The following is a 15,320-nucleotide window of genomic DNA, read 5'->3' as shown; positions in this document are numbered from 1 at the left end:
CCTGAATTTTCCATCAGAAAGTTCGTCTTTGCAGAATTTAGATACTGAAAAAAAACAGACAAGTGGTCTCTTACTGGATGGAACAAATGTGCCACCATAAAGCTCCCATCAAGTCAGTCAGGCGTGGAGTTTCCAGGAACCGCAGGTGCTGGAATCTTGAGCATAACACCAAGTGCTGGAGGAACTCAGAGGGTCAGGCAGCATCTGGGCAGCGATTGGTCATAGACACGTTGAGTGTCATCATTGGAGAGGTAAGACTGGCGCCACCAAACATGCAGTGTAAAGAGCTCTTTGCGATGCGTTAATGCCTTGCAGTCAAGGTAGATGTGACCTTTATATAAGAGTGTGGACTGCCACAACTCCGCAGCTATCGGGGGTGGTTGCGATGGTGGCCCCTCTGACTGTAAGTATGGTTGGGGGGGTACAATTGTTGTCGTGCTTCTGACCAGGGGTTCCTGCAGCGGGGAGGCAACCTCTCATCACTGAAATCAGGTCTCGTCGTGGTGGATGTAATGTACCGTAACTCTTCACTCCGGCTGATCAATGTGTACGCCTCGCCCGTGCGGAGCGAGCGGCTGGCCTTTCTCCAGCAGTTCCCACCGCCCCGCTGCTGGTGACAAACCCGGCCACTCGTTCTGGCCGCTGACTTCAACTGCATCATCGATGCGGCTGGACGATCCGGAGGTGCAGATCCAGACAGCAGCCCCAGGTTCCGCACGGGGACCGTCAAAGATGCAAAGCAGCGCGATGCCTTCAGCATCCTTGCAGGAGGAGCACAGCCACAATTCACCTGGTCGAGACCGGACGGATCTGCCCAGCCCTGGATAGACTTCGTCTTCACGTCAAAGGTCGTCACGGTCAGACACACCGACTGTTCTTATCTGACCATCGCCTGCTTCAGGCTTCCTGCCACCTACAGTAGGACCAGAGGGCAGGCGGTGGTCAGATGGAAATTAAATGTCAAACTGCTGAGCCCAGAGAACGTCAAGGAAGAACCGTGAGGCCCTTCCTTGACTCCACTGGTGGACAGCAACCACGGAGAACATCACGAGGTTCTTAAACCTCGAAGGGTGTTCAGAAAGCAAGGCAAGATCTGAGGGAATGGAGCCAACTCCAGACAGTGTTGCAGCAGCTCCTGCGGTCGAGAGGGTGGGATGTGAGGGAGGAACTACGAGAGGTGACGGGCCAGTGTTGTTGATGGCAAACGTGGAGATTTGGGGCTTAACACAAATCCAATCCCAAGCATGCCTCCTTCCTACAGGGATATAGCAAGTGGGATCCCACGAAGATTTGCACCTTTCTAATTTAGCACTGGTGTGAATTTTAGTGTTCACTCCTGCCAAGTTCGCTGAGAGCTGAGATTACTTGCAGTACTGATGATCAGGCTTTAGTCGCTTCTGTTCCAGCTGTTACTCGGTCTACAAGATTGATGTGGTTTAGAATGTACTGAGTATTTCCTCCTGGATGATTGACTCGGGAATTTAGATTCTTCTTATAGAAGGAATGTCTATTTTCCTCATAACTAATGTCTCAAATGAATTTACATTTTTAAAAATTGCTTTTAATGAAGCTGTATATTACTCAAAGTCCTGTACAGCTTTTGGGGCAGCACAGTGGTGCAGCGGTAGAACTGCTGCCTCACAGCGCCAGAGATCCAGGTTCGACCCTGACTGCGGGTGCTCTCTGTACAGAGTTTGTACATTCTCCCTGTGACCGAGTGGGTTATCCCCTGGTGCTCTGGTTTCCTCCCATGCTCCAAAAGACATACATGTTTGCAAGTTAATTTGCTTCTGTAAATTGTAATTTGTCCATAGTGTGTACGACAGTACACGTGGATGGGATGATCGCCGGTCGGCATGGACCCGGTGGGCCGAAGGGCCTGTTTCTGCACTGCATCTCTAAAGTCACAGGTCTACAGTTGAGATGGTTACAAAATTAGACCATTCAGCCTCTTGAGTCAATTCAATTCAACCAGTTCTCATTTGTATGCACACATTCACTGTTACTCCTTGGGTGCCACTGTCTGTCAAGTTTCTCCACAACTCAGCGATAATTTCAGTTGACCCAGCATCTCCAGAGCTCCAATGTTCCACTACCCTTGGTGTGTGTATTAATAAAAGCCTCTAAATAACCCGTTCCAAATTCTCCATACGTCATTGTTACTCTGCAAGGCAACCAAGAACCAGAGGACATGGATTTAAGGTGAGAGGGAAAGGTTTAGTAGGGTCCTGAAGGGAACCTTTTCCATACAAAGAGGGTGGGTATACGGAGGAGGTAGTTGAGGCAGGTATTATAACAGCATTTTAAAGACACTTGCACAGGTGCATGGATTGGAAAGTTTTAGACGAATATGGGCCAAACAAAAGCAGATGGGATAAGCTTAGGTGGAACATCTTTATTGGCACGAACGAGTTGGGCCAAAGGGCCTGTTTCCGTGCAGTATGACTTTTATGACCCTGTTTAGGTTATTTGACTTCTGTAAATTACATCTGTGTAGGTGGGTGGTGGAATCTTTTAGTGGAGGGGGGTTGGGGGGGAGGGGGTGGGGGGAGGGGGCAGTCCCACCCCTCCCCTTACATCAGTCTGAAGAAGGGTCTTGACCCGAAACGTCAGCCATTCCTTCTCTCCCGAGATGGTGCCTGACCCGCTGAGTTACTCCAACATTTTGTGCCTACCTTCGATTTAAACCAGCATTTGCAGTCCCTTCCTACCCATGTCATTAAACTCTTTTGTTTCTGTTTCAATAATCACCTGCAGGACTGGATATGGAAAAAGGGAAAGAAGGAGGATCATGGTTGGGTATAAGCAGGAAGGGCAAGTGTGCCGCACTGACCAATTATCTTCAACCCACTAACAACATAGATGCACTTGGCAGAGGTAAGGCTGATAATCCAGAGGTCTTTTATTGCAGAAGCAGCACATTGATTACTGCACATGAGCATTACATGGTTAAAGATTATGTTTGGGTACAATGAAACTAATTAATGTTGGGTTTAGTTTATTATTGTCACGTGAAAAGCTTTGTTTTGCATGTGAGCCACTCAGATCAGATAATCCCACACATAAACTCAGTCAGGCCAAACTCAAGTACAACAGGTAGATTGAAGGGAAAAATGGAGAGTGAAAAACATAATTCTTGTGATTGTTGCACATCTGTTCCAGAGTCCAATGTCTGCAATGAGGTAAAGGAGAACCAGACAGTACCCTGGCTTGTGGAAGCAATTCAAAAGCCTGATGAGAGAGAAAGAAACTGCAAAAATGATCTATATTCCTCTGCCTGATTCTCTCATATAAACATAGCACAAAAAGTAAGGAAATTTGTGTTTGGTAGATTATTTCTTTGTTGTAACAATGCTTCTTGGCAATAAATCTTATACCGTTGGAAAGCCTGTTTATTTCCCTTTTAAATGGTGCCACATTTGTAAGGAACATGCATTTGTGGGATGAGCAGCAGAGCTAAGTATATGGGTTGCGCCCATGAAAAATTTGCCAAATCTTCTCTGCCAATGCCAAACAGCTTATTCTGCCATTGACTCTTGTTCGGTGTTGTTTGGTGGATTGGATGATTGAAGTCTGAAGAAACAAGACATATTGGCAATTTAACAATTTATTCATTTAATAAACAGGAGCAACAGTAGCGTGTGGAAGAACCATACACAGCCATAACAGCCTGGCACCTCCTCCTCATGCTGGTCACCAGCCTGGTCACACACTGTTGTGGGATGGCATCCCATTCTTGTCAGCACCTGGGGGTACCAGAAGCTCAAAACAAGAGTCAATAGCAACAGCAGAATAAGCTGTTTGGCATTGGCAGAGAAGATTTGGCAAATTTTTCATGGGCGCAACCCATATACTCAGCTCTGCTGCTCATCAGACAAATGCATGTTCCTTACAAATGTGGCACCATTTAAAAGGGAAATAAACAGGCTTTCCAACGGTATAAGATTTATTGCCAAGAAGCATTGTTACAACAAAGAAATAATCTACCAAACACAAATTTCCTTACTTTTTGTGCTATGTTTATTTGAAGTATATGCCTACTTTAGTAATGAGGCATACAGTATCTTTCTGTTGCCTTACCTGTTGGGTTCCTCCAGCACTTTATGTTCTCCGCAAGATTCCAGCATCTGCAGTTCCTTGTGTTCGAAGTTTGGGTTCATTGTCACTGGTGCTACCCTTCCTTAGTTATCCTTGAGAAAGTGGTGGTGATGGGGGAATAGACCTGCCATGTTTCAGGAGGATGGAATGTAGCTGGCTGGATATACATTTGTTGGAACAGCCAAGTCCAACGGATAACAAAAGACGTGATGTTGGCAGGGCTGAGCTAAAATGGAGGGAAAGTCGAATGAATTTGCTGAGGTAAAAATATGATGGAAAGTCCCTTAAAATGACACAGTGAAGCCCTTTGTTTCAATGACTCAATGCTAGCCTCAATGGAGAATCCCATAAGTTCCATCTCCCCCCTCTTCCTATTTCTCTGTTGTCCATTCAATTCAATGTTTTAAATCATCGTGCCATTGATTTTTACTAAACAAAATTTTCCAGTGACCCACTAATAGACAATAGACAATAGGTGCAGGAGGAGGCCATTCGGCCCTTCGAGCCAGCACCGCCATTCAATTTGATCATGGCTGATCATTCTCAATCAGTACCCTGTTCCTGCCTTCTCCCCACACCCCCTGCCTTCTCCCCATACCCCCTGCACTAACCTACCAGGATGCCTTTGGGATGTGGGAAGAAAAAAGACCGGTCAATAGAACTCAATGGATCCCAACTAGAGAGCAGACAGCAACCCAACAACAACTTGTGTGCAATCTTGAGCTACTATCTACCTCATTGGAGACCCTTGGACTATCTATGATCGGACTTTACTGGACTTTATCTTACACTAAACGTTAGTCACGTTATTCCCTGTATACTCTGGACGGCTCAATTGTAATCATGTATTGTCTTTCCGCTGACTGGTTAGCATGCAACAAAAGCTTTTCACTGTACCTCGGTACACTTGACAATAAACTAAACTCAAACCCACGTGTTTACGGAAAGAACGTGCAAATTCCACACAGACAGCATTCATGGTCAGGATGACACCTTGTCAAGTCTAGTGGTCCAATCTAGCTTTCCTTGGCATCTAACCTTACAGACCAGTCTATCCTGTGGAAGATTGTCAAAAATGATGGCTTATTTTTGCTCTGGTTTATTTCACTCCCATGTTAAAACTGTAATGTTTTATTCTTAATGTTTTAATGTTTTATGCTTTATTCTTAATTGTTTACTGTATGTTTGGGTTGTTACTTGCGAGCGCAGCACCAAGGCAGATTCCTTGTATGTGTACATACTTGGCCAATAAACATTCATTCATTCATTCATTCATCTCATGGATTTGGAGGTTTTATAGAGACTGCGCTGGTGATATCATTCCAGTGCCTCAGGGTACCAACTGTAGGTGGTGCAGATCACAGCAGCATATTGGAGGGCTACGATTACTGCAGTGTTTTGAAGGTCTTGATCTTCAAACATCCTTTTCCTCGGACATTCACAGGCTCTTTCAGGTTCACAGAAGACGAAGTTCACAGATGGTGAAGTAAATCACCAACATCATCCTTCACTGAGAGCAAAGTTTCAAGAAGGTTAACTGCAAAGTCACCATTCACAGCGCATTCACTGCACTGGTTATTGTTGACTGAAGGATGGTTGACGGGTGTATGGACCTCATTGAGGTGAGATTTGCTCACCTACTTCATCTCCTGCAGTCACAAAAAGTCATTCTGAAGGTCATTGAAGACATTCTGATTACAAATGTATGAACAGAGGAATCAGCTCTCAAGCCTCAGTTAGATTTTTGTTTTAATTAGTTGCTAATGGAGAATTTCACATGCCCAGAACATTATTAAAACCCAGGTTCACTTTGGTAACTTCCTTGTTAAGACTCCGTCAGTTGATGAAGGCTTGTAATTGAAGCTGCACCTCCCTGAAATCCCCGCTCGTTGAGGGCAATCTTTGCCAACAGAAATTTGCAAAATAATAATGCAATTATGCTTTTTGTTTTAAGATTACAAATCAAACCAACACCTGCTACCCTGCCGATGAATCTATTTTTAGTGTTCATGCCACCTGGAGAATGACCTGTTTTAGTGTGTTTGAAGCACAGATAAACCATGGTTCAGTCCTTGTGTTTGTCACCGCAGTTGCCTTGAAGATAAAATGAGATGCGGCAGGTTTCGCTGCATTAGGGAATTGTTTTGCTAATAAATTATTTTTAAAATCCGCCTTCCGGAGGTTGCATCACATTTACATTTTAAGAAGTTCCTATAAAAGATTGCATTAAATTGAATACAATGAATTAAAGATGTATTTGGTCCTTTGTAATTCTGAGATGCTTCTTGTACAATATTAAGCACTGGAAAGTTGGTTAAAAAATGGACAGCAGTCCCAGAACGAAGGAGCAGGCCAAATGTGCAGGAAGGAACTGCAGATGTTGGTTTACACCAGAAAGAATAATGACGTTTTGGGTCTGAAGAAGGGTTCTGACCCGAAACGTCACCTATTGTTTTTCTCCAGAGATGCTGCATAACCCATTGAGTTACTCCAGCATTATGTGTCTATCACAGGAGCAGACCATCCCGGGCCACAAATCCCTTACAACATGGAAACAGCTCATTCATCTCTGTTGCTCTGTGGTGATATTTATCCTCTTCCAAGCTGCATCCTCATCCCACCATCTCCAGACTCCAGCACCTGCAGTCTCTTGGGTCTCCTGCCTCCCTTCTCTCTCCTTTTCAACCTATTTCTTTCCCTCTTTTTTTAAAAACACAGGTAAACAGTAACTCGAGCAGAACTTAAAGTGCTGGTGGAACTCGACGGGTCAGGCAGCACTGGGGAGGGAATGCCGGGATGACGGTTTGGGTTGGGACCTGCTGAATTCCTTCAGCATTTTGGGCTTTGCTCAAGAGTCCAGCAGCTGCAATCTGTTGTGCCTTCAAAAATAGATAGTTAATCAGCAATAATGTGAAATGTCACCATGGTTAGATAGGAGAGTTAAGGTTACAATCAAATCGGCCATGCTTTTATTTTATTAAACAATAGGGCAGGCTTGAGGGGCTGAGAAATTACTCCTGGAAAGAAGGGAGCAGTGTTTTTTTACCCCCCTCCTCAAATTGGAGGATTAAATGTTCACACCATTGGGTTGTGAACATTGTTGTGAATACCAAGCTCCCCAAACGGAATATGAGGTCTTGTTCCTCCAGTTTGCACCTGGCTTCACTCTGGCATTGGAGGAGGCCAATCAGTCCGAAGAACAGTCCCAATCCAAATCGCCGTTGCCAGCGATGCGTATAGGAGCAAAGAGGTCCTTCTACAGTTGTACCGGGCCCTGGTGAGACCGCACCTGGAGTACTGTGTGCAGTTTTGGTCTCCAAATTTGAGGAAGGATATTCTTGCTATGGAGGGCGTGCAGCGTAGGTTCACTAGATTAATTCCCGGAATGGCGGGACTGTCGTATGTTGAAAGGCTGGAGCGATTGGGCTTGTATACACTGGAATTTAGAAGGATGAGGGGGGATCTTATTGAAACATATAAGATAATTAGGGGATTGGACACATTAGAGGCAGATAACATGTTCCCAATGTTGGGGGAGTCCAGAACAAGGGGCCACAGTTTGAGAATAAGGGGTAGGCCATTTAGAACGGAGATGAGGAAGAACTTTTTCAGTCAGAGGGTGGTGAAGGTGTGGAATTCTCTGCCTCAGAAGGCAGTGGAGGCCAGTTCGTTGGATGCTTTCAAGAGAGAGCTGGATAGAGCTCTTAAGGATAGCGGAGTGAGGGGGTATGGGGAGAAGGCAGGAACGGGGTACTGATTGATAGTGATCAGCCATGATCGCATTGAATGGCGGTGCTGGCTCGAAGGGCTGAATGGCCTACTCCTGCACCTATTGTCTATTATCTATTGTCTATTGATGCTGCCTGAGCCGCTGAGTTTCTTCAGCACCTTGTCTGTATCTGTTGCCATTGAGGAGAGGTCTCAGGTTCAGCATCTTTTCCTTTATCCATCGAGGCAAAGACACAACTGTCACAAGCCTTCCCATGGAAAGCACACAGTGCTGCTTTCTGCAAACCATGTGTTGTACTCATCCCTCTTGTACTGTTTTAAATGTATTTTTCTCCAGTTTCATGATATCATGAACAAATATTTGGTGATATTTGGTTCAAAGTTGATTATTGATCATATTTGAGAACCAATGTGATGTTTGATGTGTTGCCGAGTATTTGGGGTGATGTATTTATCATCTTAGCCTCCATATGTTTGTTGCCATGCGACTTATCAAGTAGTTTGGTTGATACAGCCTGGAAACAGGCCCATCGAGTCCACGCCGACCATCGATCACCCGTTCACACTAGTTCTATATTATCCCACTTTCCCATCCACTCCCTGCACACTGGGGAGGGAATTCACAGAGACCAATTAACTTTTAAACCCACACGTCTTTGGGATGTGGGAGGAAACTGGAGGAAACCCATACAGTCACAATGCGAACGTGCAAACTCCACAGCGAGAGCACCTGGGGTCAGGATCGAACCCAAATCTCTTGCGCTGTGAGGCTGCAGCTCTCCCATCTGTGCCAGTGTGGGGACAATATCAGAACAAAGTTTAATCCTATCTCTCCCTGCGTTTGCATGCTAATACAATGCCAAGCAATGGGACGTCTCTGGAGAAAAGCGGGAAGAGACAGCTAATGAGCGAGAACTGTGTTCTCTTTTAATTTTTAACCTTGTGCAGTAGACCAAGTGTAATATGTACTGAATTCAATAATTATTTTCTCGTTTGCTATAATGATTTCATTTTAGTATTGCAATTTTCACCTATTATACCAGAATGCTTCTGTAAACTTGAACACTGTTTGCTTATTTCATTTCACATTCTGCAAACCGTGTCTGGCACTGTAATAGTTTACATAACTTTGTGATTTTATTTTAATTGTTGATTAAGGTTATCTCGTGACAAATTTTCTGACTGGCAATCTGGATGGATTGACTTATTTGAAGAAAATTTCTTTGGAAGGACAAGCCTATAATGGTTTTAACTTGTTAACTGTGGACTTCAGGTAAGTTCACTCCAATAACTTGCATTGAGTGATGTTGGCATTGATTAAATGAAAGTGGATAACTACTGTGTCTTGCAGTCATTGAGTCATACAAAATGGAAACAAACCCATCGGCCCAATTTGCCCATGCCGACCAAGATACCATCTATGCTAGTCCCACCTGCCACATTAGGCCCATAACCCTCCAAACCTTTCCTATCCATATCCCTTTCCAGATGCCTTTTAAATGTTGTTATGGTACCTACCTAAACTACTTGCTGTGGCAGCTCATTCCATATACCAACCACCTGTGTGAAAATGTTACACTACAACATTCGCAATAATATTCCTCTTGATGCTAGGTCCTCTTTTTGACCTTTTCTCCTGACCTTCCCCCTCCTTTAATTCTATGAGCTTCATAGACGTTAGACTTTAGAGAAACAGTATGGAAACAGGCCCTTCCGCCCACGGAGTCCGTGCCGACCAACGATTAGCACTATCCTGCACACCAGAGACAATTTACAGAAGCCAATTAATCTCCAAGCCTGTTCGGCTTTGGAGTGTGAGAGGAAACCGGAGCACCCGGACAAAATCCACGCGGTTACAGGGAGAAAGTACAAACTCCATGCAGACAGCACCCGAAGTCAGGATCGAACTCTGGTCTCTCCTCTACATTGTAGAAGACAGAGCCAGATTGCCGATCATTTTGCAGGGTGTCTCTGTTCATTCCTGAGCATCCTGCTATCTGCAGCTCATTGCCAGTCTTTTCCCATTCTGACTTTGCAGTCTGTGGTCTCCTGCACTGTAGCAATGAGACCCATCGCAAGTGTGAGAAACAACAGCACCTCATCTTCTGTCTGAGCACATTGCAACCTTTCAAACTCAAAACTGATTTCTACGACTTTGGGTAATTTACTTTTGCAGTCTGTATCAGTCCCAGCAATTTCTAATGTAAGTCATCCATCTGTGATATTGGCTCAGTTTTTCTCTCTCCATTAGCACAACCTGACCTTGGTCGGACTTCAGTAACAACTAGTTTGGTCTCCAGGCATGCAAAATGGTGTCATGATTGTGTGGCAGCAAACATCGTCTGCTTTTAATTAATGTTTCAGCTATTCTGCCATTAACAAAATGCTTTACACAAAATGTGGTTGTCTTCATATTTCCTCACTTTATTGCATATTTCTCAGGAACAGCTTCTTTCCCTCTGTATCAGGCTTCTGAAATAGTTCAGATTCGAAGAAGGGTGTCAACCCGAGATGTCATCTATCCATCTTCTCTAGCGATGCTGCCTGACCTGCTGAGTTACTCCAGCACTTTATGTCTTTTTGTGTATTAACCAGCATCTACAATTCTTTGTTTCTGCACAGACAAGTTTTGCTGTGGGGCCTGTTTGCATGCTGTGTGAAGTTATGACTCTCTATAAGTTCTATTTTAATTGTTTAATCAAAAAATTTCAAGAGTTTAGGTGTTGCCACAGAATCTATAGATGAATATATCTTGGCATCGTGTCTGGCACAGACATTATGGGCTGAAGGGCCTGTTGTTGATCTGTACTGTTCTATGTTCTATTAATCATAATTCTTTATGCCTCAAAACATGTTCACTTGATTATTTGCTAACTGTTTTAAGGAAACAAGGGAGGAAAACTAAAACAATAGCACAAAAGCCGACACTGACACCAGCCATCAGCAAATAAGCTGGTATATTTGGAGTTCCTTTATTTGAACCTTTCTCCCGTCTTCTGCTTCAGCCACTGACCTTGTTGTTCAGTCGTGAGCATTGGACGCCGTTTGCCTGACTTCTGCAGTGAGACATGGCTGTGCATTAGAGCACTGGTGAGAATCTAAAGTGAGCGTGTTTGTGTTGCCATTCCTGTTTGACACCCACCTGTCTTTTTCATATTATCACCAGCTGTTCTCCCCACCTCTCTCAAAGGGAAGGGGAGGAGGAAAACAGCCAACATAATCTTGCATAGGAAAAAAAACGCAGATGCTAGTTTAAATCGAAGGTAGACACAAAATGCTGGAGTAACTCAGCGGGTCAGGCAGCATCTCGGGAGAGAAGGAATGGGTGACGTTTTGGGTCGAGACCCTTCTTCAGACCCGTCTGAAGAAGGGTCTTGACCCGAAATGTCACCCATTCCTTCTCTCCCGAGATGCTGCCTGACCCGCTGAGTTACTCTAGCATTTTGTGTCTACCTTCAACATAATCTTGCATCCCTTTTTATGCAAATATAACTACTTGGTCCATTCTGTGCAGCTGTTTTATCAGGCAATCCAGCTGTTTTCAGGCAACTGAACCGTCCTTTCCAACTGGAGAGCGGTCCTGACCTCCCAATGGAGACCGCCAACGTATCTTCAATTGAACTTCACTCGATTGTATCTTGCACTAAACATTATACCCTTTATCCTGTATTTGTATACTGTGGAGAGCTTGATTATAATCGTGTACAGTCTTTTCGCTAACTGGATAGCACGCAACAAAAACTTTTCACTGTACCTCAGTACACGTGACAATAAACTAAACTATAAACTATTATGTATGCCAAGAAGTACTAACTCAGAGAATTGATGAATGTAACATTCCCTCTCCAAACAAAAGCATCTCAAGAGATTAGAAAAAAAGATCTGCCAAGTTCTGTTGATTATTTTGAAGTGGCTATCGACACTCGGGTGATGCTTGTGGATTGACATAAACTGATGTGGTGCCTGCAGGAAGTCAATCGGAACCAGGTAGCAACTAAGCATCAAAAGGTCTGGCAGAATTCAGCAGCTGAAGCAGCATCTGTGCAAGCAAAGTGGTGTTGGATGTTTTAGGTCAAGACACTGCATCAGGACTACTTTAGTTTAGTTTATTAGTTTATTATTGTCATGTGTACTGAGATACCGCGAAGAGCTTTTGTTTGCGTGCGATCCAGTCAAAGAAAAGACAAAACGTGATTACAATCAAGTTGTCCACTGTGTACAGATAAAGGACAAAGAGTACAACATTTTGTTTAACATAAAGTCCAATAAAGTCTGATAAAGAAAGTTCAAAGGTCTCCTATGAGGTAGATGGAAGGTCAGGACTGCACTCTAGGGGATGAGAGGACCATTCAATTGCCTGTTTACAGTTGGGAAGGGACTGTCCCTGAGAGTGTAGAGGAAATATCGCCAATATATAGAAGGCAGCGTAGTGTAGATGTAGTCGATGGTGGGGAGTCTGGTCTGTGTGATGGACTGGGCAACATCCACAACAATCGGCAATTTCTTGCAGCGTTTGACAGAGCTGTTCCCAAACTAAGCTTTGATGCAACCCGATACAATACTTTTTGTCTCCATCTGTAGAAGTTGGTAAGGGCCATTGGAGAAATTCTGAATCATCTGAGGAAGGGTCTCAACCCGAATCATCGCCTATCCACGTTCTCCAAAGATGCTGCCTGACCCTCCGAGGTACTCCAGCACTTTGTGGCTTTTTGTGGTCAGCCAGCATCTGCAATTCTTTTCTATCTACATGCCGAATGTCCTTGGTCTCCTGAGGAAGTAGTACTTTTTGAAATGCAAGTTATAGAACGGGGTTGAGGAAGCGAAGACTTCAGATCAAAGGCTTCAAATGTTTGCATGCCACAGTGGAAAGAGAATCATGTCGGATTTTGCTGCTTGGCTGAATGGCTCAGCTTTCCTATAATTACATTGTGAGTTGTTGAAAGCAGTGCTGATGTACGGAAATAGCTGCCAGAAACCCACATCTCAGTAAATATTCTTCTGTTCAGAATCATGCCAATCATTGAACTTATTTTGAGTGATCTTACCTGGAGAGAAAATTTGGATGGAAAGACCAGATGTTATCAATTTTAAAAATGCATGTTCAGGTCTTATAATTAACAAAGGGCTGCATTTTATGAAAAGAATAATGAATTTGAATACAATGGTAAGTCATCAACGTGGTGGAAGATTAGGATTGATGTGTGAAGAAGATGATGCAAATGTACTGAATTTTTAAGTACGTTTGTGAATGCTTATTAATAAGATATTTTCTACATGCCGGAGCCTTGGGGAACCTGCTCCAGTGAGTTTCCTTTGGTATCTGAAACATGCTGGAGTTTCAAAGCAGCAGCTACTTTATATTTAGTACACATTCACTTCCAGACTTGTATATTATTGAAGCAAAGAACCCCGTAGTTTAAGTTGCACTTGAAATAAATGGGTTTGCTGCTCTCGTCAACGTGCCCCACCCCAAGGGATGTTCAAGTACCAGCTGCCAAAACAAAGAGGCTGTTGGAATTTGCTCTGAGGTAACTTGAATGCAGTCGAAAACAGTAAAAGCTGCATGTCAAAGTTTGATTGAATTTCTGTGACTATCATTTTTTCTCTCTCAAGAATACAAAGAGAGTACTATTTTGTTCCCTCTTGTGAAAATGATGGTAATTAAGAATAAGCACTCTTAAATCTCCCTGAATACATAAATTTAATTCTGCCAGACACCGAAACAGACAAGACCAGGCGGGCAGCTTTGGTGCAAAATACAACTGTGTATGTGTTTTAAAGCTTAGTTTTATTTCAGGGTGAGAATTTTCAGAGTGATTTTTATTAAAAAGTACTTTCCATTTCTAACAGAAAATAAATCCTAACGTCTCTTTGACTGTTTTCATTAAAGTATTTTAGTTTTTGCTGCTACCACGGAGACAGCCAAATTGTGTGCATCTCTCTCTTTCTTTCTGAGACTGCTCTGGTGCCATTAATCATGGGGTGCCTGGTACAGATTTTCCCAGCCGTAAGTGTGATCCAACCTGGACCTTGGCCAAATGAAAGCTGCAGATCCTCCCGTCTCCCAGCAGAGTGTCTTTGGTGACACAAAGCATCTCCTGAATGTTAAAGCTGTGGAGAGGGGGTGGGGTCCACTGGTCCCCCACGTCTGCATGATGTCAGTTATAATTTTGGAAGAATGTTAATAAATTTGTGCTGAAATGGTTAGAGTCAGAGAGTCATAGCGTGATATAGCGTGAAAACAGGCCCTTCAGCCCAACTTGCCAAACAATGTCCCAGCTACACTAGTCCCACTTGTCTGCATTTGGTCCATAACCCTCCAAACCTGTCCTATCCATGTACCTGACCAACTGTTTCTTAAACAATGGGATAGTCCCAGCCTCAACTACCTCCTCTGGCAGCTCGTTCCATACACCCACCACCCTTAGTGTGAAAAAGTTACCCCTCGGATTCCTATTAAATCTTTTCCCCCTTCACCTTGAACCTATGTCCTCTGGTCCTTGATTCCCTTACTCTGGGCATCTACCCGATCTATTTCCCTCATGATTTTCTACACAAAATTACTTTATTTAAGGCAGTGGGACTTGGAACCAATAGGAACTCCATCTGCCACATCTACCCTTTATACACAGATGATTCAGGTTTCGGTTTATTATTGTCACGTGTACCGAGGTACAGTGAAAAACTTTGTTTTGCATGCTTTCTAACCAGATCAGATACATTGATACAATCAGTCCCCTATCCTCTCTGATCAATGTCCGAGGATCAGGAAATCAGGGATTCAGTGATAGAGGGGCGAGGAGATTCCTAGGTCCCGGAGTTTGGAGATGAGTGGAGATGGGACTGTAAGAAAATAACTGCAGATGCTGGTACAAATCGAAGGTATTTATTTCACAAAATGCTGGAGTAACTCAGCAGGTCAGGCAGCATCTCAGGAGAGAAGGAATGGGTGACGTTTCAGGTCGAGACCCTTTTTCAGACTGATGTTATGGGGGCGGGACAAAGGAAGGATATAGGTGGAGACAGGAAGATAGAGGGAGAACTGGGAAGGGGGAGGGGAAGAGAGGGACAGAGGAACTATCTAAAGTTGGAGAAGTCAATGTTCATACCGCTGGGCTGCAAGCTGCCCAAGCGAAATATGAGGTGCTGTTCCTCCAATTTCCGGGGGCCTCCATATTGCACTGGAGGAGGCCCATGACAGAAAGGTCAGACTGGGAGTGGGAGGGGGAGTTGAAGTGCTCAGCCACCGGGAGATCAGGTTGGTTAAGGCAAACTGAGCGAAGGTGTTAGGCGAAACGATCGCTGAGCCTGCGTTTGGTTTCGCCGTTGTAAAGAAGTTGACATCCAGAGCAGCGGATACAATAGATGAGGTTGGAGGAGGTGCAGGTGAACCTCTGTCTCTGTGGTGTTGAAGGCAGAGATATCGTCGATACAAAGGAGTCTTAACAGAGGAGTCCTGGTTGCCTAGGTGTTCCAGAGCTGAGTTAGGACCA

General features: G+C 44.1%; 1 protein-coding gene across 3 annotated transcripts in view; it reads left to right on the top strand.

Moving 5' to 3' along the window:
* Window positions 1–15,320, top strand: part of tango2 (transport and golgi organization 2 homolog (Drosophila)) — a 111,137-nt gene that overhangs the window by 69,838 nt on the left and 25,979 nt on the right. For all 3 annotated transcript variants that reach the window (XM_078421194.1, XM_078421193.1, XM_078421195.1), the window contains exons 4-5: window positions 2,758–2,877; window positions 8,986–9,100. In XM_078421194.1, the coding sequence (XP_078277320.1) occupies window positions 2,758–2,877; window positions 8,986–9,100 (235 nt within the window). The remainder of the gene's footprint in view (window positions 1–2,757; window positions 2,878–8,985; window positions 9,101–15,320) is intronic.

This window comes from Rhinoraja longicauda, chromosome 25 (genome assembly GCF_053455715.1).
Source record: "Rhinoraja longicauda isolate Sanriku21f chromosome 25, sRhiLon1.1, whole genome shotgun sequence".
In the NCBI taxonomy this organism is placed as follows: Eukaryota; Metazoa; Chordata; class Chondrichthyes; order Rajiformes; family Arhynchobatidae; genus Rhinoraja; species Rhinoraja longicauda.
The sequence above is the reverse complement of the archived record's forward strand: the minus strand, read 5'-3'. Positions and strand labels throughout refer to the sequence as shown.